At 30.1% G+C, this 23,530-nt stretch overlaps 2 protein-coding genes across 8 annotated transcripts in view; one reads left to right on the forward strand and one right to left on the reverse strand.

Moving 5' to 3' along the window:
- LOC126894920 (uncharacterized) overlaps positions 1 to 23,530 on the forward strand; it is a 383,474-nt gene that overhangs the window by 47,446 nt on the left and 312,498 nt on the right. The gene's annotated exons all lie outside the window — the stretch shown is intronic.
- LOC126894902 (high affinity cAMP-specific 3',5'-cyclic phosphodiesterase 7A-like) overlaps positions 1 to 23,530 on the reverse strand; it is a 78,291-nt gene that overhangs the window by 22,892 nt on the left and 31,869 nt on the right. For 6 of the 7 annotated variants that reach the window (XM_050666236.1, XM_050666237.1, XM_050666240.1 and 3 more), the window contains exon 2: positions 7,554 to 7,620. In XM_050666236.1, the coding sequence (XP_050522193.1) occupies positions 7,554 to 7,620 (67 nt within the window). Of the gene's footprint in view, positions 1 to 7,553; positions 7,621 to 9,144; positions 9,184 to 23,530 lie in introns of those variants that run through there. The other variant, XM_050666239.1, reaches the window with a different exon arrangement.

Raw genomic sequence — 23,530 nt, forward strand, 5'->3', positions numbered from 1 at the left:
GAACAAGTACTGAGAAGGTATATATAAATAATATAAAAAAAACAGAATATTATATAAATATATATATAGAGAGAGATTCGTTAAGGATAAGACACCCATAACATTTTTATAATGAAAACCTCTATTTTTATTTTGACAATATGGTGAAAAAAAAAATGTACACACAACTTTGTTATTATATTTTTTTATCTGATCACCGTTCGTCTATTTCAGCGTGATAAACTTAAGTGTTCTGTTTACTTTGTGAGTAATAATATGGTTCATGATAACTGATATATATATGCAATACAACTAGACGAGTACGAACGCTCCGCTTACTCTTCCAATTTATTCTATTACTAAGTAACTTACAACTGGTTTAAATTGAATTTTTACATTTTTGATACTTACGTATACTTTGTTATCATAACTGGATATTTTTCTGTCAATAGTAAAAGAATATTTTATATTCGCCTACTGATGAGTAAAAGAATGGCGAAATCTGCTTGGGGGTGCTATTGACTTCCCAGAAAGTGCAAAGTTTATTGCCTTATAATAAAGGATATTTAATCAACTTTAATTTTATTAATCTCTGAATTATGCTGTTATTTAAAATATTATCATTCTAATTTATAACTTTTAGTTTATTAATAATATTTTAAATTAGTTTAATTTATTTATGCTTTTATATGGAATATAAAGCTGAATATGAAGTTTATACAAAAGCAATTATGTATCAAACATTTTTTTTGATTATAAAATTAATCAGTTTTTATTATTTTTAGCCATTTAAATATGAATCAATAAATATAATAATATAAAGGTACTTAGATAATCAAAATACCCTTTTATGATCTTCAACAATTAAAATAAATTTTTTTAAATTACATTTTAAATTATTTTTTATTATAAATCTATCAAATTAACTAGATAAAAATCATGTTTTATCCAGATGAAAATTAAAAAAAGGTATTTTTATCTAAACCTAAATAATATTTTACGTAATTATTTTTATCTTAGCTAGATTTTATTTTCGTTATCTACATTCAACATTGATCAGGTGTTACTGACACTTAAAGTATTGGTAAAATACATCATTCTGGGCACACATCTGTCAGTCACTGCTGATTTCTTATTTGTGTAATATATTCACCACGAGTATTTATCTAAATTGTATTTCAACAAAAGTAAGTTATATACAACAAGATTTATTTAAGAAATATTTACAACAGAATAGACTCTTAACAAAAACTGTGGTAGTTGATTAAACCCACCCAAATATTGATTATCTTGCACCTCATAATAATTAATAAGTCCGCGATGACTGGTAAGCATTATTATCATAATCTCCTCTAATTACACTTTTACAAATGAGCTGATAGTATTTCGATCGTTAGTTTGATGTGACCTGAATTCTTATAGGCCCAATGAGTGTATACCACAAAAATCAACACATACATAACGATCCGTAATGTAGTGCAAAGGGGTGTAGGCGACGTCAACCACAATCGATAACGTCCAGTGTTTTGCATGTTTCCACCGTCATTAAAATAATACATGAAACAAACCCATGATTTCAGAGGTCTTCGAAAGACCTAACCTAAAATATTATAAATTTATTTGTTTTTTACTTATGTTTAATAAATATTTTTTAGGCACGTGTAGGCACCACAAACTAAATTTTGAATATTTAACAGACAGAATAGATCGGATTTCATCAGGTGAAATAATTTAAAATAAAAGTAGACCGAATAATAGGGAATACGTAAGTTCTTACTCGAGATAATCAAGTACAAAAGTTAGTTTTTACACATTGTATAAAAAGAAACATGTTAGTTTCTATACAATTATTAAAATTAGATATGTTAATACCTACACGGCGTTTAAAAGGTGTGTAGTTAAGAAATTAAATGATTAAAATAAGAAAAAAGAAACCTGATTATTGTTTAATAATTACAATATTGAGTAGTGTATGACATATTTTAGGATGTTTTTAAGGAGTTTCATTAAAATACATTTTAACAATAGCATGACCTATCGAGATTTAAAGAAGTGTTATCACGTATTCGTATTATGAACATATAAGTCAGGGTAACTGAAAACTATAAGAGTATATTTTAAAAAAGTTGAATATTTAGATTTAGTAAAATGTTTAGGTTTTAGAAACAAACCATGTAAATATCATATATTATTATTAAATATTTAATTGTAAAATTCTATTATATGTAATTAATTTTACTCAATAAAAAATATCATATGTCATAATGATTACTGATGCATTAAATAAAAATAATTATGTGCAATATTTTTAGTATATATTTTAAATTTCTACATCACGTAGGAATAACACATATATTTATTTTGCTACGGCACGCGAACTAATTCTTTTAAAAAATCGTATGAAGTAGATTCGCCTAAATAATCAACATTTTCTTGCACAAACTAATCTTTTCTTTTTTGAGTACAAAAATACCGATCACTATAAGGATTTTTTTTTCAAAAACAGACATTTTGCATGAAAGTAATATAATATAATAACCCGGTTGAACTGACAAGATTTACTCAAAGACCTAAGCAATGGCAGCCGACATTAAAGGAAACGCTTGATGTAATATATAATATAAGGTTTAAAAATTAAAAAATTTAATTAAACAATTTATTTATGTTTAAAATAAAAAATAAAGATAGTCTATAATTTAAAATAGGATGTAAAAGTAATATAATTAAATTGGAAGTAAGGAATGAGTAAATGATAAACGATAAAAGAAAATATTTTACGAGCTGTAAAAAACATATCCTCTAGGTATATTTAACACTGTCAAGTAGAAAAGTCTTATGTATATAAACGAGTAAACAAGATGGCTAATATTAAAGCCATGCTTTTAACTAACAAGAAAGTTGAAGCTTTTATATATATATATAAGAAACTAGTAATACATTTTTCAGTATTTATATTTACTTCAAAGATAAATACATGGCATACCTTAAGAATATCAAAATCGAAAATCAAACTTTTTAGAGTTTATATTCAGGTATATTATCTGTTCAATTAAATTTGTGGTTGTTATATGAAACCTTTGTCCTACTTAAAAACACTCATCACAACCGAGAACAACATTTTGATGTGCAATTAACAAACATAATTAATGATTATACAATTTTATAAACAAATCAGTGATACAAAAGGGAAACATTGACATGGATAGGTGTCATGTATAATTGTTAAACCCACGCGTTACCAGCGGGTATGCTAATTGTAACATAGAATTGGAATCCATAATTACGGTTTGCATAAGAAAGCAAAGAGATATAACGTAAATAAAATAAAAAACGTGGGTATAGAATATTGTATGCATGTCCCGTCAAACGATGATAAAAATAATTAAAGCCAACGAAGATACTACGAATAATTAATTAATCAAGCATTTTTTTGTATGATTTTTCAAACACAGAAAATACGTATAATGTATCTATAACAGTCTGTTTTTATTCATTTTTATTATTAGTTTACTTTATATCCTACCTCATTTCATCATTTACACAGTAAAACCGAAATGATGGGACTATAAAGAATTAATTGAAAAAATTAAATACAATAATAATAATAATAGTTTATCATGAAAGTGTGAATTAATTTTACTGTAAAAGAGGATTATATTTAATTGCTAAATTGAACTGCTTTGATCGAAATAATAAGAAGGTAAATAGTAACATCGTTCAACAGATATAATCACGTGCTTGAAAATATGTAAATTTTTAACGCTTAACACATTAATCTGTTATCTTGTGAGAAGTCACCGTCTTATTTAAAAAAAAAATTCTAAATCCAATTTTATTAAAAAAAAACTTTTGTTTATTTCAAGATTTTTAAAACATAAAACAAAATATATAAAATGTATTAAAATAAGTGAGGTAAGTAAAAAATGAATTGTGCATTTTTTACATTTAATATTGTCTTAATAAATAAGATGTGGTGCGAATTAGGGGATCATTCAGCCTCCGTTTTAGCCCTGATGTTCTGTTGTACTGTTTTCTGTTGGTTTTCAGATGGGTGACCATGTAAGAACTTTAACAGTGACACACATTTCGCTACCATACTGGTTTAAAGTTACGTCAGGTGACAACCGGTATAAAATTCCGTCTAAGGCACAGCCGATACCAAATAGTTGATGATGATAAATATTATGTTAATAAATAAAAAAAAAAATATGAAATTACAAAAATATATATATATATATATATATATATATAAAATATAAAAAAAAATGTAATCAAATTTTATATAGAATTTTTTTAAATTTGTGTTTTTAGATTCAATAAGAACATATAAAAAATTATAATATCTTAAGTAAAAATATGAAAACACAAAAAGAACATAATAACAAAATATCAATAGAATGAAATACGACTTTGCAGTACTTAACAGAATAGTGGATGAAGAGAATTGACTTTAAAGAAAATTGTAAGACAAGCAATTTCTTAGATAATTTATGAGTTTTTTTAATGAACGTTAAAAGTAACACTTACTAAGTGTTACTTTTAAAATGTAAGTAAAACAATTTTTCATTTTGTTGTATATTATTTTTCTACAATTTATTAACTTAGCTCATACAATTTAAATATAGTTTCTTAAAATATAATGTGTGTATTAATATTATATATTATTCATTTACATATGACAAGTGTAATAAATCTTGTCATTTTACATCATTTTGAATAAGGTCTACAAATTTAGAAACATCTAAAAATGTCATATAGATGAGAACAAGAGAAAATAAATTCAATTTTGAAGCTTTTGACAAATCTTTCGAATTTCATTTTGTTAAAAGTTTGTATGCAGCTTTTTGACATATTTACTTTTGAGTAATGATTTAGTTTTCTTTTTTAGAGTAACATACTTGAAATATGTTCGTTTATTTTAAATAGTTTAACAAAACCAAAAAATATACGATGAAATTTCCATAAATATTTGTAAACATAAGAAAAAACCCAGTCTGAGTATTTTTGATAGTACCAATAGAACTTTTATTGGAATTTTCAAGTCTAATTAAAAAATATATTATGATCTTTAAACTTTTTATATAAATGTATTATTCAAGGATTTTCATTTAATGTTAGCCACTTGATTTCTTCTAATTTAATATCAATATTGTAACATTTTTTTAGTTCTATAAAACTTCTTACTATCCATTTCAATTTATCAATCATTAAATATTTTTTGGTCTATCCCTTATTCCTTATACCGATTCAAACCTTATATTTTTATAATGCAACATTCATAATTAAGTAGTTTATATATATAAAAAAAAAAGACTGATCGTTAATGACTTATGGTACAGTTGTAAGGAAGATATTAACATTTTTATACTTAGGTGGGAAAATAATTGCAGAGATAAAATATCTAATGATTAAAATAACCATGCGTATGTCTCACCTCCAACCTATATTTTTAAATCATAATAACTTCCGAAATAATGAATAAAAAGTTGTTATAAACAAGTTATTTTATTATTTAGATCATTTTATTTTATGTAAGTTATTTATAAATGTTTGTTGCTATTTAAAAAATAAAGTTGGCAATCATATAAGGAATACTGGATGAACCTAAAAAAGTCAGAAAATGTTCCTAAACATTCGTATTATTTTATAAGAAATTAAGTAACTAACAACATTAATAGTGTTATTTTGTATAATGATGCGATTTTTGTCAATTATGAAAAATTTAAGTTGAAGTATTAAGACAAAAACTGAAATATAATATTCGACAAGAAAGATTTAGATCTATTACATTTAATGGCTTTAATCTTTACATAATAGAGTAACTGGGATAACTAAGGTCTAAACTAGGGTAAAAGTCCAATATTGAAATAAATAATTCAATTTTATAGTTATAAATCAATAGTTGATGAATATCAAATCATAAACATTTTTATGATTTTTAGTCGTTACAAAATCATTGAGCTAAAGATTATAAAAAATGTTCATACTTTTATATTATATCTCTTAGGGAATACTATTTTAAGTTTATAATACGGTTTTAAAAGACTTGAAATATTTTGGTAGAATATATTTATATTTATTGTACTATCTTATTGATTGAACAATATATTTATTTTTTTAACTTTTGTTATGAAAAAAATATGGTTAAATTATTATTTATTTGCTCGTTAAAACTTACTCAATACTAACTGGACCATTATTTCATCAATGGGATAAGAGTACACTATTATTTTGTATTTTATTTCAGTTAATAACTCACTAAAGAAAGTTGAAATCTTAATATTAATATTTAATTTTTATTTATCTACAGTTTGTTTAGTTTAAGATACAGAGATCGTTTTGTGACTACCATACAATATGTATGTGATATAAAAAAAGTGTGCATTTTCAACCCGAGTTACCTTAAATATGAAATGCAAAATCTAGTTATACGTGTATTATTAATAAACAAATATCATTATTTGTTTTTAAATTATACTTACATGATTAGAAAAATACCAACAGTAATTATGTAGTATGATTTATCAGCAGTGTGTATGTCTAATATAATAGCTGATAATGTTTACTCTAGTACACGGTACATAGACTACGTATAGTGTAGTATTATACTATTATCATTAATATTATTTGTGTATGCCGGTATAACCTACAAAAGCCTTGACACATATCAAACGACTGTAGGTTGCTACAGTTTATAGTAAATATGCAGAACGTATACATACAAATTATGATCATCATTGTAGCTGTCGTCAACGCTGTACTAATTAAGTACCAAAACAGTGAGCGAACACAATGCACAAAATTAACTATGAGTGTTAAGTATTAGGTATAGTTTATCCTAAGTAAAACCAAGTATGGAAAATTTTATTTTCTCTCACAAGTAAAATTTACTCGGATAGTTTTCATGTTGCAAAATCTACAATTACAATTAGTCGTTTAAATGTTAACTAGAGAGCATCACGGCTCACAAAGGAGTAATTCAAAAAGACTATAATATTTCAATTAGGTTTTGAATTCAATTGAGCGTTAAGGACCCATAAAATCCAAGAAAACAGTCTTGAGTTGTCATATCTTTAAAACACGACTGAATGGGAAAACTGCCAAATGATACTACCCGATTTCATTTTACCAGTAACCAATACTTACGTCACTGATGTTTTATCGAAATAACGTTATCAAAAAATATAAAAATCTCCAAGTTCATTTTAGATATTTAAACTTGTAGATTAATAAAAAAATGTGGTGTCTTTTAGTTTTATCATTTATTATTTTAATTGATTTACTTATTTTAAATTTAAGATATTCATAGATATTGTTCACATAGTTTTCGCGTTGGTGTTTTATCTTATAGTATTAAAGTTGTTTATAATAAGACATAACCTTCAAAAATAAACTATGTGAATAAGTGACATAGGAGCAAACTGTATTGTACAATATTACAGCAGCATGGTATTGTCTTGAACCGATTTATGCATAATGAATATAATTATCCGTCTAAACAAACTGTTTATACTATTATACTATTTTAATATTATATTAACAACCATAATTATAACACATCACATTTACATTACCTCTAAGTCGAATGTAGATAACATCTGGAGAATGAGGAGAAGTATTTGTTGGATCGACGGCAGTCACCTGTAAACAAATATATATATATATATATTAATGACATATTCTAAGTTTTAGTCTAAATGAATAATGCATTTTACGAAGCGAAAATTTTCATAGTAGTAGAGAAGAAGAATATATAGTATATAGTAACGAGCAGCATTAATTTTCGCTGGATATATTTGGTGAAAATATTAAGTTATAAATTCATAAGACCTTGTCGTACATAAAGAATTATAGCTTATTTTTATTTTAGAATAATTAAAAATAATTACAAAACACTATGAATCGTTGTTATAATTACAGGATGAATTATTCATCCGATAAACAGTTTTGTTGAGTTTCGCGAGTAGGATGTCTAGCTATCAGTAATTATATGAATATGATGATAGAGAAGGAAGTAAAGCCAGTTAGTTTGTGATAAAATTTTTATTATTTTCCGTGACGATTTCTTAGCACGCGTAGCTAGTACAACTAAATAAAAAATATTCAAGTACTGTATAATAATGTAATATTATTACAAAAAAAAAAAAAGTTTTTCCTTTAATTTCCCTATTAACGCTTGCATTTATTTTTAAGGATCAACATGTAAAATTATTTTATAAACTAGGGCAGCAATTAAATTAGTCCCTCGAATTTTAGTTTGGCAGAATAATATAAAAGCTTAAATATTGAAGTACACCTTTACCGCAGTTAGCCTTTTTTAAGCGACTTATTAAAATCATTGTGTTCCTTTAATATAGTACCTATTAGACGTCCTGTACAATTTAAATGTGGGGTATTATCAAAGACCATTTAAGGTAATGTATCCAAAGTGACCCGTGTTTAAAAGCAATAGTATCCCAATTCAGTTTATGCTTTCGAATAAAGTGCAATGGAATAAATTAAAATGTACTATTATTACGCACAAGGGCTAATCGGAAAGTACAAGGTATATATTTTTCTGCATTAAGTAAGTATGAAATGTAATTCACACATTTGAATACCAAAGATCACATGTTGAATTCCGTCAATTATAGAAAAAAATATTTTCAACTCAGTAAAATTAATGGAGATGATTCTGGTCGTCATGATCCACTATATCAGTATGAGTCGGAAAAAGCTATTGTCTAATGAGCAATGCGTGACTCTGTATAATTCGATTTTCGAGGACAACGATAACTACGCTGAACACATATCTACGAAAATTTAAGTCTATAATAACGTGTCAAAACGTAGAAAAAATATTTTTCGTACACCATAAATCTCGTCGTATAAAATCATTACCGAAATGATATCATATAATCAATTAGTACTTAACACAAGATTTATCGTGGTAATAAAGCAGAATAATTGTGAACAAACAAGTAAGAGTTACCGAGAGGATTTTTTTTTAATTTTGGTAACACTTTGAAATATGATACTAAAATATGAGTGTAGATGGAAATTCAACTAATTGTTATTTCAATGTTCATGTCAAATAATTATAAACATTTCCAATGACATCTGTACATTTATCCAGTACTAATTTTACTGTGATTAATTATTGTATCATTCAGCCACTATACTCACCACGAAATCTGTTAAATCTAACATGATAATTCCACTTATAAAATGTACACTTGAACATAAATAAACACTTATATATATGTGATGATATTTAAAAAATTAATATTTTCACTGCCGTTTAACAAAACAACTATACGTGCCTCACATTACGAGTAATGACTAGTAACTAAACAACGATCGAAAACATTGTTAAAAATATTCAATATGTTATTTGTCCAATGGATAAAGAAATTTAGATGAGATTGTACGGACACATATTTTATTACATGGCCGTTAAAATGTAAATAATTGTGACGTAATTGTTTAGTTTGTAAAAATGTTTTTTACGAACATCGTCCAGGCCATGAACCTTATCTGAATGTCATAAGTTAATATTAATAATCCATGTGCCTCAAACGGTGCAATGAAGATTTTTTTGTCATCATTGACAAGTATTTTATTATGACAGTCGATGAAAGTGTTTTCCGGTGGATATCGAGGTAGTGAATAATGAGTCTAGAAATGATATAGATGCAAAAATAGTGAATACTTTTTAACGTGGGTGTGCAAATTTAATGTCGGAGATATCATTAAAAATCCGAAGGCGACAGAGGCAAGGCGAAAAAATATTCATAAACGAATATTTAATCCATAACCAGTGTAGTGGGAAGGATCATAATAAATAATAATTATTTAGACTTAGTCGTGGGAACAAGAGGAGAGCGACTGTTTCTTCAACGAAAGTTTTTTGGATTTCATTACTTTTATAATCTGCGGTCACTGTTGTAAGCTTAAACGGTCAACGAGAGTGTAAAAATAATCGTCCAAATTTAAACTGTGTCACGCTAATATGCCGTGCAAGAGAAGCTAACATTCTGTTATATTTATAAAGTGTATAAATAAAAATTACATTTGATACGTGATAATAAGGTGGTCAAACAATAATCACCAAGTGTTTCATATATTATACACGTAAGACCAAAATGGCTTAAGCATTGTAACTAATCACTTATGACAGTTGGCAAATTTTGTAAACATAATTAGTCATTTGCCATTCTTTTATCTTAAAATAAACCGTTAAAAATAAATAGTGTACTATTTATTTTTAAATAATAATGCAATAATATATACATTATTATTGTCTGATTTGATTGAAGATGCGCTGATGTTGAAAGGGATTTGGTAGTAAGCTTTGGATTTTGAGCTTTTTTCACCCTTATAGTTACAAAGAAAAAAAACAATCACAAAATTCGTAGTTACACTAAAGCATAATTTCGCAAGTATTAAGTAGTCGTGGTTTTACAATCTAAAAAATCATTTATAAGAAAAGAGATCGTTTCAGTTTTTGTTAGGCTTTTTATACAATGACCTAATTGTTTTTGGTTTTGCTATCAAAAGTGTGTACAATGAATGTGTTCATAGTCCGGCGGACTATATACACAGGATATAGTGATTAAAAAAAACATTAAGACGAATAATATAATACGACGAATATTTGAATGCAACTGACAACAAATAAACTCTTATAAATACTCCAATATAAATATTTGAAAAAAAAAAAAGCTTTTACTTTATTCATATTTTTTGGCATTACTGCAAACCCATTAATATTTGTCGTCAATCAACATAAAAATTACTAGTACGTCGAGTCTAAATAAATGAATATAATCTAAATGATCAGATAAATAAAAATCTGAGTGGATTTATTATATTTTTCGAGCGACGTCCAATCACAATTAATAATCGAGTTTAAATGACAATTTGTTTAGGGAAAATCGAATGAATAAAAATCAGTTCCCTCGTCATTAGACCCAACGGCAATAAAAGTCCGACCGGTGATAAATGAGAACTCCCATTGATTTATTAACACAAACCATGCGGTTCATTAACGCTGCGGACAGCAATTGAAACATCAATTCAAACGGTAATAACAGTCTCGGCAACTATGTCACACCACCACAAGCAGCCCAGGAAATCGATTCCCACATAAGTAGTTTGTTAAATTTTAAAGTATTTAGGCATTCAAAAGCCACTCAATATTCGCCTTCGTCGACATATTTATCCAAATATATTTTATACGATCAGAAATCTTCTGATATAAACTTGGAAATTATATAATCGAGTAAACGTTTTTGCAGAAACTGTTGTCATGAAGATCCAATGGGCGATGGTATTCGATAATATCAGACTGAAAACTTCGGTATAACTCAAAAACATCACGGGACTAAATTTTAATGGATTTCCGGAGACGGTTATTAAAATAAAGTGTGCAAAATGTTTCAACAACAACTGAAATAACTGTCTTAATCCTCTCAAGAATATATTTTAATACAATTCCTGTAATTCGCTACCGACAAAAAAAGTGGGAGATTCTTAAACATCTATTCGTTTCGTGCTTTTCGGTTGCAATTTATATAAACATTTCGAATTTCTTTAAAGCTTATACGGTTGAGCGAACAATGTCCTGTGAGCATTCCCTTTGATCGTCAGAATTAATACTCTAGTATCACATAGACGACGCTATTTTTTTTTTTTTTTTTAAATTATTGAAATTCTTTGTAGCAAAATGGTTTGTCGAATTTGGAGGAAAATATTCAATTTTCAAGAATCTCTTTGGTGATAAATCTAAAATAGAGATTTGGAAAAAACGTTTTATAACCGTTTCTTTTTTTGTGCGTATCGAGAGTAAACCCGACGACGTATCTCGACTGTTATTACACACAAAGTTTGAAAGAAAAAGTGGTACTCGTATAATAAATGTGAGATATAACTTTTACAAATAATACAAAGTTCAGATGTAAAAAAAAAAAAATAAATAAAAATAAAAGAATTAAAACTACGCAGTTTATACCACATTTAGGTGTAAACTTACAAAGTTAAAAGAGATATTGTGATGAAAAATCTTAAACGAAAACAATTTAAACTATAATACGGCAAAAAATTGATTCAGTAGCTATATTTTATAGCAGTAAGCTGCTATAAAATTATTACAACATAATACGTAAAAAGTAATAATACATAAACACTTTAGATCAGTTTTGTAAACGCTTTTTAATTTATTTTTGTCGTTCCTTCAAAAGAAATTGTTAAAATTTTCGACTTCGAATAGATCTTCCGTGATGTAATGAAAATTAATGATAGGTCGGTAGTTGCAAAAAACCACTAACTGTCGACTCTTTAATGTATGTTGGTTGCACACATTAGACGATTAAAATGCGATAACACCTCTTTGATTTATTGAAACTTACAGTTAATTAGTTACGCGATTGCTATCGAATTTCGTTAAATAATTCCTGACAAGAGATAGTTACAGTTATAAATCATAATACGTAATATAAAATCCCATTGAAAAATTAAGTAAAATCAATAAATATTTTTATAGTCAGCAATATTTTTCATCTTAAACATAAATGGAAATCATTAAGGAATATTCATTTAATATGCCACTTCTTGTTTTTTGTATAAACATAATTTTACTAGTTTGTTGAGCGGTCGTCGTACGTGATACGCGACACATAGCAATTTACTCTAATAATTGGCACAAGGAAATCATTCCAGATTAAAATAAGACATATAATTTGATAGATGGTTTAAAAAATGGCGTATATATAAAAAAAGAGACATCCTACATTCTTGAATATCTCGAATTGTTGTCCGTTATAATAACAAAGTCAAACTACCAAAATGTTTCCCTTGACGCGTACTGCGATGTCTTTTTTGTTTTTCCTTTCAATTAATAAAAATGTTGTTTTTGCTCGGAGTGTTGGAAATGTCCCAAATGGCTTTGGTAAATTCCTTGGAGCGGTAGTCGAAGTGAGTGTTGCGTCGTTTTATGATACAACAGTGTTCGTGGAGGGGGTTGTTGGCGATGGAACGAGACATCTACTCTACTAATTTGATGATCATTACGACTTCTACGTTTAACAAAGTTTAACAACAATGTGGCCCAGTGAGTCGACCTTATTTAGGCGACCGCTTCTTGTGCGCTAAATACTGGAGCCAAGATCAATAAAATCCGTGTCGACAAACGGTATAAATACACTGTACACTGTCTTTCTTTAGCCCAAGCAGCCAAACGAATTCAATAGCTAAAATCCGATAGATTGCAGAATTGTCACCACAGTATACGGTCAATTAGTGAACGCCAGCGCTTTGAATCGTCTTCTTATCCAAAAATAGCTCTCGGATCCCTCGTGTTTCGTTTAGTGTTCCAAAATTATCACTATAATCTTTCGATAAAAATAGACGATGGCGAAAACTAGCATGGAGCTTTTATAATACGTATTATTGTCTTGAATGATAGCTAAAGGACTCGCACTACTCTAGGAAATATATTTATACATGTATATATAATACTTAGTGTCCACTGATATAAACACTAAAACCATTGAATTGAAATTTATGGGATATAAAAACGAATATAAAAAGATTCTCTGATATGGCAACAAAATAGACATATTACAAAATAAATAGATGTTAAAATAGTGGCGGAGGGGGAGAATTTTAGGATTAATTACTCAAATTAAAGAGATCATCATACGAAAAAAACCGACATTTGGATCACTACTTTGAAGAATAAAAAAGAAAATTAATCATTTTTGTCTTAGACAAATAACAAACAATAAAAATTATCAATCATTTTTATACGGATTTGCTAGTGATACATATATATATATTGTCAACGCTAATAGCAGTGAGTACTTATCTTGAAGATTCCAGCCGAACACATTAAATGGAAGCAATGCGTTCGCATACTATACTTAATGATAAAATATTAATTATTCGTTATCCTCTTAGTTATGACTTGTTTTATTTCTCAAGAGACCAATAAAAAGTACGGCTTAAAAAACAGACCAATTTACTCTGAAGATATAGTAACGAAGTCTATCGATTATGGAACTGAGAAGGAAATAGTATAGGGCCACAACAAACGATTTGCTCCATTTATGTTTGCTTATTTAAACCTACACTTCTATTCGATAAACATGCTCGTCCGTTTCTTATTTAAACAATACAAAAACAAATTTATCCACATGAAAGAGACCGGAGAAGAAAGGAAAATGGAAATAATTTATTTATATATAAATAAGCGTTAAAAAAAATAATGTCATTGTTTCATATATTTATTTGTAGAAAAAAAAAATTAATAATCACTGCCATCATAAAACGCATATGCTATATTTTTCTTGAGATGATAATTTTTTTGTTATTTTATTTTATTTTTTGTTTTAACGAATAATTACAATTTATAATGTTCTTTTTTTCTGAATGATTTATTGCTCAAAAATATTGACACAATTAATAAATTTATCCCGTAAAAATGTGAAAATTAAATTAACGTTGATGGTCTCGGCTTTACCAGAGACCGCGGTTAGCAGGTTAATGAGAAGTGAACAACTGCTTTGTCATCGCTGCTGTCATTTTGCTTTTTTTTTTTGCGGTTAGTTTACAAACACAGTGAACTGAAAATCATTTGGCCAGCTGTCCTCGGACTATTCAAAATCCATAGTATATTTACCTTACTTAATTTATTTTAAATTACACGTCCTGTAATTAACAAAACGAATAAATGAAAAGACTGTCGCCGCATGAGAAAATTGTAATTATAAACCGTAGAACGTTTTGTGTGCGATGGCCTACCAGTTTAAGCCCTACACATACTGACCACAACCGTTTGAACTCTGCATCCGTTCCTTTCTGTCGTGGACCGTTCAACTGCTTCGTGTAATGAATACAGCCACAGCTGCTATGACTTTAGCTATTTCGATTAACCTTACATACATCTACTATACAACATAAACCCCTTTAAAGTTATAGTATTACACGTATCGTTGTTGAGCTGCTGTCGGTATATCATTACCGTAAAATACTTTTCACTAAAGTGCATTAAATTAAAAAACGTGGTTAACGACGCGGAAAGAAGTTTTAAGCAAAAGTGCGTGCTGGATAGAAAATTCGTACAATAAAATAAACATCACGTCGAATACCAGTTTTAAACAGCGGCACAATTTTGTTGAAGTATCCACTTTTGCGTTGACTAGCCTGTGCTAGTGTTTGTGTACTAGATTTATAAGTATATAAACACCAAATGCAAATTAGTTGTCACGCGGTATTTTAATGATTATTCTTTACATTGACATACAAAAGATACTTTCATTTGTTATGACCCATACACAGCGTGACTTCAATAAATCACCGACTGTCACGCATTGTGCTAAGTTTTTACTTTTGGATTCTCAATAGTTTATTATGGAATAAGGGAGACGACAGTAAAGTACAACCAACTGCAGAAAAAGTCAACATCGCAATACTTCTTTCTGCAGCCTTTTATCGACGGCATACTCATCGGTCGGTCAACGTTTCTTCAACATTTTTCAACCGGTGAAAAGTTTGATGAGAATATTTGCCTAATGCGTTAATAGCATACATATAACCATGTACACTGTTTAGAAGTTAGAAGAAATGTAAACATTTGTTTTTTATTTTAAACAGATGAAAATATTTTTTTATACTACTTATAAACTTTTGTTTTGTTTCACGTTGACGAAAAACTTTTGCGCCCTTTGACAACACATGGACACTTTTAGACTACTGTTACTCTATAACCACTTAATAGCTATCGTTATAAGAATAATCGAGTTCCGGAAAATCATGAATACGTGTAAATGTCAGCACTGAGTGTAGAACACTTGACAAACGACTAAAACAAGAATACTTAAAAGAGAAATAATCGTTGCACGTTCACTCAGCGAACGTTGAAGGTAAAAAATGAGGACCAAAAGTAACATGTGTTTTTAGTTACCCGGATGGGCATAAACAAGACGGGGAAATATGGTAAACGCACTGTTAGCTACCTCATCGCGTGTCGAACGAAGACTAAAACGGATTTCAAATATATACGTGAGCGTTAACTCAATTTTCACATGGCATTGGTACTATGATTCTTGTTAAACGGCTAGTGTTCAGATATCAAAGTCCGCCTTTAAAACGTCAATCAAACCGACTATGATCATTATCTATTGCTTTGGAATCGCGAAAATATTTTATGATAAAATAAAAGATAGAGAATAGATAATAATCGTCGTAAAGCCAAATCAAACGCATAAAAGTCATAATGATGTTACTTAACAGAGTAACAAATAAATTAAGATGAGATCAACAGGGAAATTAGCATACAACGAGTGTCGCGTGTAACTTTGGGTTGTATTTTGCATTTGAATTGATTAGATACTTACGACAATTTCAGTTACAGGCGAACAAGCGAAAACGAATATGTTAGATTGGTCGCCAAAATCGCAACAAGAAAATAGTTATGCATTTGAGTACACGTTCGGAGAATTTAAAGGAGCTTTATTATTATACCAACTGAATAGGTTTACGAGAAGACCGAGTAGTTGGCGATCGAAATCGAAGTCTATTTTGTTTTATGTCTTCGTTCAGTCGGGCTACAGTTAGAAGTTCTCGAGTTAAATTGATTGCCGTAAAGTTTCTGATGGTTTATGGAAAAGCTGTAAACCGAAGTCACGTAATGTGGAAAAATAATACCATATAAGAGCATTACTACTGTGCTGTCGGTCGCCAGATGATTGAGCAGTAAATAATGTCGTCTTTAATGCGAAAGGATGAGGTCGGTTTTTGACATTGACCAATACTGACACCAAAACGAAAATGTACCCCACGCGTAAACCAATTTTTTTAACACATTTAACAAAATTGGTGTATCGATGAGTATTTGTAACGATGAGGTTCGTCCGGAAGTACGTAATAGTTTATGTCTGACATAATAATTTTAATCGGATTTTCATTCGGATTTTCAACCGTTACGGTCACGAAAAGTGATTCCATTTTTTTTACCTTTTGATATCGTTTATATTTTATTTTGCGTCGGTTTTGCTCGACAAAAACTAATTTATAAGTGACAAAAAACACCTAACCCTCCAACTCTCCATACAATTAACTTGGCTTAAACACGGCGAAAAAGAATACATCCGTATATCTTGAGATAAGTAGCGTGCTTAACCAACAACAAGACCATAGAAATGATTAAACGCAGACGATTTATATACCTCGTATAGGGTTTGCACAACTGTGCTTTGGGCCACGCACATCGCACAAATATGTTGGATAGTATATATGGACATACATAAGGATAATGCCATAATAATATATCATGCGGTGGTAGACAATTTTCATTGGAGGCCGTTGTAGTGTAAAATAAAAAAATAGGTCATGTCGACGTTGTAAAGAACGAGTCCCATTTCAAATTTCATAAAAATATCATTCTTCAGACAGACATATTTATAAATATACCGTTATAACATCACCGGGGAATACAAGACGAGGTTTCCGACGGGAGGAAGTGAATATAATAATTATAAATTGTGTTTCGATAATAGTCTGACATTAATTAATTAAAAATGTATGAACGACGTTCTTTCATTGAAAAACAACCATTTCCCTTTTTATATCTACAGTAATCAGTTCTATTTTAAGAAAATGTATAAGAAAAAAACTAACTTATTCTTTTAGTTGAAGAATAAAGGTTTTGGACTATTTGAATCAAACAATGCAATTAGTTAATTGATACAAGGCTACCGGATGATTACGCTGAAACTGATCAAATAAAAAAAAAAGAACGGATATCTTCATTGAAAACTATATGAACTTGGTGTGCCAGTAAAAATACCTTTATATTCGTGAATATTAGACTGAAAACTTAACAAAGTATTCTTCAAATATATTATGAATACTCTGTTTTTAATAATCTGATGAACGTAAACGCCTCTAATATTGATTGCCCTTATATTGGCATTGTCATTCGTTCAATTGTAAGCGACTTGGCAGTAACTCCATAACATTATTTTTCCGCAGACTATCTCTTTTCAATAATACGAACATACAAATACTTAAATATATATATATACGTTTAATATCGATACTGTAAGCACATTCAATTTCCTGTCGAAAGATGAACGTTTACGATTTATTTTCTGCCAAATCGCTATCAAGTAGTTTGTTGTTTATTGCCATTTATTTCGATGGATTACATTTACTCAATTACTGGGGATGACTATTAGTTTTGTACGTGGGCCTTGTAGAGGAGCAAATAATTTTGCACGTCAATCAGTGACCTACGTACGGAAAAAAAAAAAAAAAAAAAAAACGATGGTAAATCGATAGGGAACTGGTCGTGAGTTATACAGGCACTTTTTGCGAGAGGAAGAGGAGCACTATTATGGTACACAATAAATAATATGCCAGAAACTACAACTGAATTATTCGCACCTGTACGCATAAATATACGTTGAGTTGACAGACCCAGTTTCACTTGATTTGAACAAACACGGCAGGCATAAACAAAATAATAACATGAGCTGCTACAATTTTTTTTAGAGTTCGATAAACTTAAAAAATAATTAACGATTCATAATAACTCATACTATACAATGAAAGGTATAAGCCTGCCAAGCGCATTTCAGTAACTTTTCGAATAAATCTATACAAACACGACTACATGTTATTTGCATATAAAATAAGGACCTTAATTATTAATTGACATTGACAAGCAATGCAGCATACGACGTGCCATTTTGAAACTAATTTTAAGTGTGCTAAAGATACTCAATAAGTTCGGTATCTTCTATACGTATACTCGACACACCACATACGATTACATAATTGATACAACACTAACATAAGTTTCTCTTGAAAATGTATGAAACATTTTGTAAGTGTGTAATGAAAAACTAAAAGACCTACGAGATAATAAAATTCAGATTAATGCGATAAATCTTTTGAAATAATGCACATGTTCCTTGCACACTACAAAGTAAACTTAAGTGTCGGTTGAAAAAAACAAGCAATCCCGGTTGTAACATCAAAATGAATCATTAAAATTTTAATTAAATACAACAACAAAATAATCTTACAAAGCTGATATACTGTTTCAAGATAAATTTAAAGAAAAATACTTTGGTGAAAATTACTAAACGTTTGAAGTAGTTAATGAGCTGACAATGTTTTTTTAGGTCGCGTATCCTAATAAAACGTTCTTAATGAAATATTTTTGGTAGATATTTCACTCATATATCATTTTAATTTAACACGATGAAACTCTAATGAAACGTATATAAGAAAATTGGACTTTCTTTAACAAGATAAAGTATTTTGTGAATTTTTTATTCTTTTCCGGTCGACATTAATCATATCATTCAAATCTAAAACATAAACGATTACACTCAAAAGTCTTAATCAGTATTTTTACATTACCCGAAAGGTAATGAGTACAAGTCAGTCGTTGTTTATCCAAACGACACACTTTACATTGCTTTGGCCATTTATGCTTTAACGATATTAAAACTGACAGATAATAGTCAAGATAAATCAGACAATATTATCGAACGTCAATTGCGATGGCACATGTTTCGATAAATAACAGATGTTGAGTACTTTCAGTTTAGCAACATAAAAGCGAACGGAAAAGACAACATTATAATTAAACGTTTAGCGTTTTTCTTGAAAGATGATCCCCATAAATTACACGAAAAAAACTTTTAAGCCCTTCAGCTGTTCTTCTCTAAACGTTACAGACGCGTGTTAATCTTTTGAGAAACTTTTAGGACGCATTATTACGAACATAATTCTAAGACCTAGCGGGTGGAGGGGTCGAAGACAAAATTTAAATCGTTAAAGTGAGAAAAGCGTTGAATATAAAATTTTAATAACTCATCGGCATGTTATCACATCACAGTGCTCTCGATTTTCACTCGCAGTCGACCATCGGTGTCGACTAAAAAAATGTGTGGGAATTGCATTTAAAAATAAAGCTATAGGCCCAATGAAAAACCCTGAGCAAATAATATATAAAATTTCCATGCGTCCGAAGTGAGGCCACATTTGCGCGTTATTAACTACTGAAAGTGTAATTAAAAAATTGATTTGGCCACAATCACAAATAATTTGACGCAGACCGGGCGCCATTGGAAGACTTGCAATTATAAAGAGACTAAAAGTTAATGAAAGGGTTGAGTGGTGACACAGCGGAAGGCGAGAAGTCGGGCGAGAGGTTGACGGGAGAACGTCGAACGGCAAATTTTCGATTCCTGTTTGAGTGAAAAACCGGGAATTGAGCGCGGGTATGGCCCGTCTACGTGCAGTTGATAACGGGGGGAGTCCCGTCGAGCTGTTTGCCCGGGATAGGGAGACGCCGCCGGGTCCACGCCCACCGCCGCCGTCGCACTCTTTAACGGCAAGAGGCTTTTTTGCCACTGCACTCGGCCCGTCGCCGCCACCTCCGGTGCCCAGTACGGTAAAAAGTTTTCGCCGATATACTTAAAGCCCCAACACCGTTTAGACCCCATACGTTATTTTATACGATCCGGTGGCGAACGGAACAAAAATGGAAAAGGATTTATGTGCACATCTTTTTATTTGCAGATCCGTCACGGTAGCACCGCCGCACATACGATGGTATATTAAATTTATGTTTTTATTATAATGGCGGAATAGTTTATGGTGAATATAAGATGGGCGCGCATTACACATTTATTATACGGCCCATCATTTTACAGTGCCTTAACGTGCACGGCCAGTTAAAAACGAATACGTCTATTCGATGAACATTTAACAGAAAACAAGCTACGCACACGGACGAATAATTCTTTCCGGTGTATTACACTTAACGTTTGAACTTTTTACCGGATTGAAAAGAGAACGGCAATGCTTTCGACTAACACTCGCGAGCTCTGCTCATAGTCGCGCACAAAACGCACTTAAAAACCGATAAACTATCGTGTCAGAACCAAAACAAGCCGAACGGTCTCGGAGGCGATCTAGTTACGAGCGCCGCACATATGAGATGCGTAAATCGCATCCGGTCGGTGATAATCACGAATTCGTAGACACGTCCCGTAAAAACGATAAAAAACGCGTGCCGATAACGTGATGCTGTCAACCGCAGTTGACGTGTCGATAAAACGCGTTGGATACAATCGGACGGGCGCGACCTACATAACACGTCGTTTGGTGGTATCGAGTATTGTTGAAAACGGTTGTCGAGGCGGTGCGTGATCGATCGAGTACTAAAAAACATCAAATGGATATTGCGCGCCGGAAACAACAACACGGTATCTGGAAACGGCGAGACGACAACAAGCAGTTGCTGTGTAACCAGCTTTCAAGTCGACAGTAAATCATCATCAGACTTGTAACACCATCTCTCGAGTTCACTTAAAATTTATGTCCAAAATAAACGGACGATAAGAATAATCGAGGGAAACGTTAAAAGTTCGTGCACTTAACGTCTAAGAAGGAAGTTTAGAGTCCGGTATGGAGTTCCGTTATTGCTCAGTTGATAGTGTTTTGGGGAATATCTAACCCCCCAGACGTATTTTTGAAATACACGATAGAAGCACAAGGTTTAGTGTAATAATACAAATTTAGATTCGCCGGCACCGACGGGCGACATAAGCCTCGTAGAGTAATATAAAAAATAAAACCATCTTCATTCTTAAATGCTATTCGATAAAACGGCACTGTTAAAAACATTAACCATGAAATATATAAATACATTTAACTAGCGCCTGTTATTTGTTTCTCCAAACAAAAAAAAAAGAAACAAAATAATAATTGTTCGTTTTGATTTCAAAACATTTTTAAAAGTGCAATTAGCAGATTGATGCATGTCGTTCCTGTTCTGGCATCATTCAGCTTAATACTTACTGAGCTGCAAGTGGAAATATATATTTTTTGCTGTAAAAATAATCAACATTTCTCAGTGTACTGTCCTATTTTTTTTTCGACGAAAAGTTATCCACGTATTTCTCAACATCCTTAGTTCGCTACTAAAATCATGTTTTGACAATTACTTTTGTGAGCATTTTCTCTTTTCTTTTGGCCGACACACATTCTTGTACAAAAACAAAACGCACAAAGATCTTTTCATTCTCAAAGTCTACACAACGTAACAGATTTTAGAAAATACCTTAACAAAGGTTCGGTTCTTAACATAGCAGTGGAAAACTAATATTTTAATTGAAAATTAAATATACCTCACTGTTCAAATTAATATTTGATTCCAAAGTGCTGAAACAATATGATTTCAAATGATTATTATTAAAAACACCCACATTACACATACGATTTGGACGTACGATGAAAACATTCATATTGTAACTGTTTATTTATCTTACATTTAGGTGTAAATAAATAAATAATTTATCGAAAGAAAATTTGTTCAATTCAATCGTTTCCCCCACAGCTAATTTAAATACAATTTTCTGTTTACGAGTCAACTCAAGGATAAAATTGTTTTTTTACACTAAGAAAAATATCACCAGTGACACAAGATAGTTTATAATGCATTATTTAGACATTTATTATAAATCGTTCTAGATCGCTTGGCTGGCACGCGGACAAATCATTTCTTAACGCCATTAAAATTCGCATTAAACGAAAAAATACATTTTATTCACCACTGTTATTATATACGAATACCATCTCCCGATTATACATAAAAAACAACCTTTTGGTATTTTTTAATAGTTGTATGAAACGAGCGCTTAAAAGTTACGACCTGAACATAACACATTAATCTAAAGTGACACTCCAAGTAAAAATAGCAAAAAAATTTGTAAGAATTCATTATGTCATTTTACCCTAACGAAAACACTATTTTGTTAGTGTACTATTTAATATAATTTTGCTAAACATTGCTTGTTAATTTTATTTTCCTGCAGAAAAAATAAGATGTCATTACTATGCAACTGATTTTTCTATTTATTTCATTAAAAACAACGGCAAAAACGGTTTCCCGTGGTTTACACATTATTATAAAAATTAATTTACAAATAATACAGAAACCAATAAGCAGCGCCTTTTTTTTTTTAGTCCGAAATCTGTTTTGAGCTTTATACTTAAAATTATAGCTACATAAATCATAATGAACATCACAACGGTGTTACTCTACTTAACGCTATTGTTCATTTTTTAGGTGAAATAACAATGAATAATGATGTGAAAAAAGTACCGAAGGATTAATGTCTAAAGCAATATTGTGCGACACAGACTTTTGTGTGATATCAGCGAATCTCAAACGGGGTGTGTTGTACATTATTAAACTATAATGGCGTGCCCAGTGTCTTTAATTACACGTTTTCGTGTATACGATCAATTAATTTTTTTTATATATTCAAAACCTTTTTTTGTGTTATTAATTACGTTTCTATGGGGTTCGGACGGGTAAGATTATTATTTTTTTGATGTACAAAAGGATGTTGACGGTGTTTACAAGACGGTCGACTATTAATTTCGCGACGATAAGACGATAGGGCGGGTAGTGTAGAGGGGACGGGGCGTTTTTCTCGAAATTAATTGGATGATAAGATTAACCCCGGAGATCCGCTCGCATTCG

The sequence above is a fragment of the Daktulosphaira vitifoliae genome, unplaced genomic scaffold (genome assembly GCF_025091365.1).
Source record: "Daktulosphaira vitifoliae isolate Bord-2020 unplaced genomic scaffold, ASM2509136v1 Scaffold_1, whole genome shotgun sequence".
Taxonomy (NCBI): Eukaryota; Metazoa; Arthropoda; class Insecta; order Hemiptera; family Phylloxeridae; genus Daktulosphaira; species Daktulosphaira vitifoliae.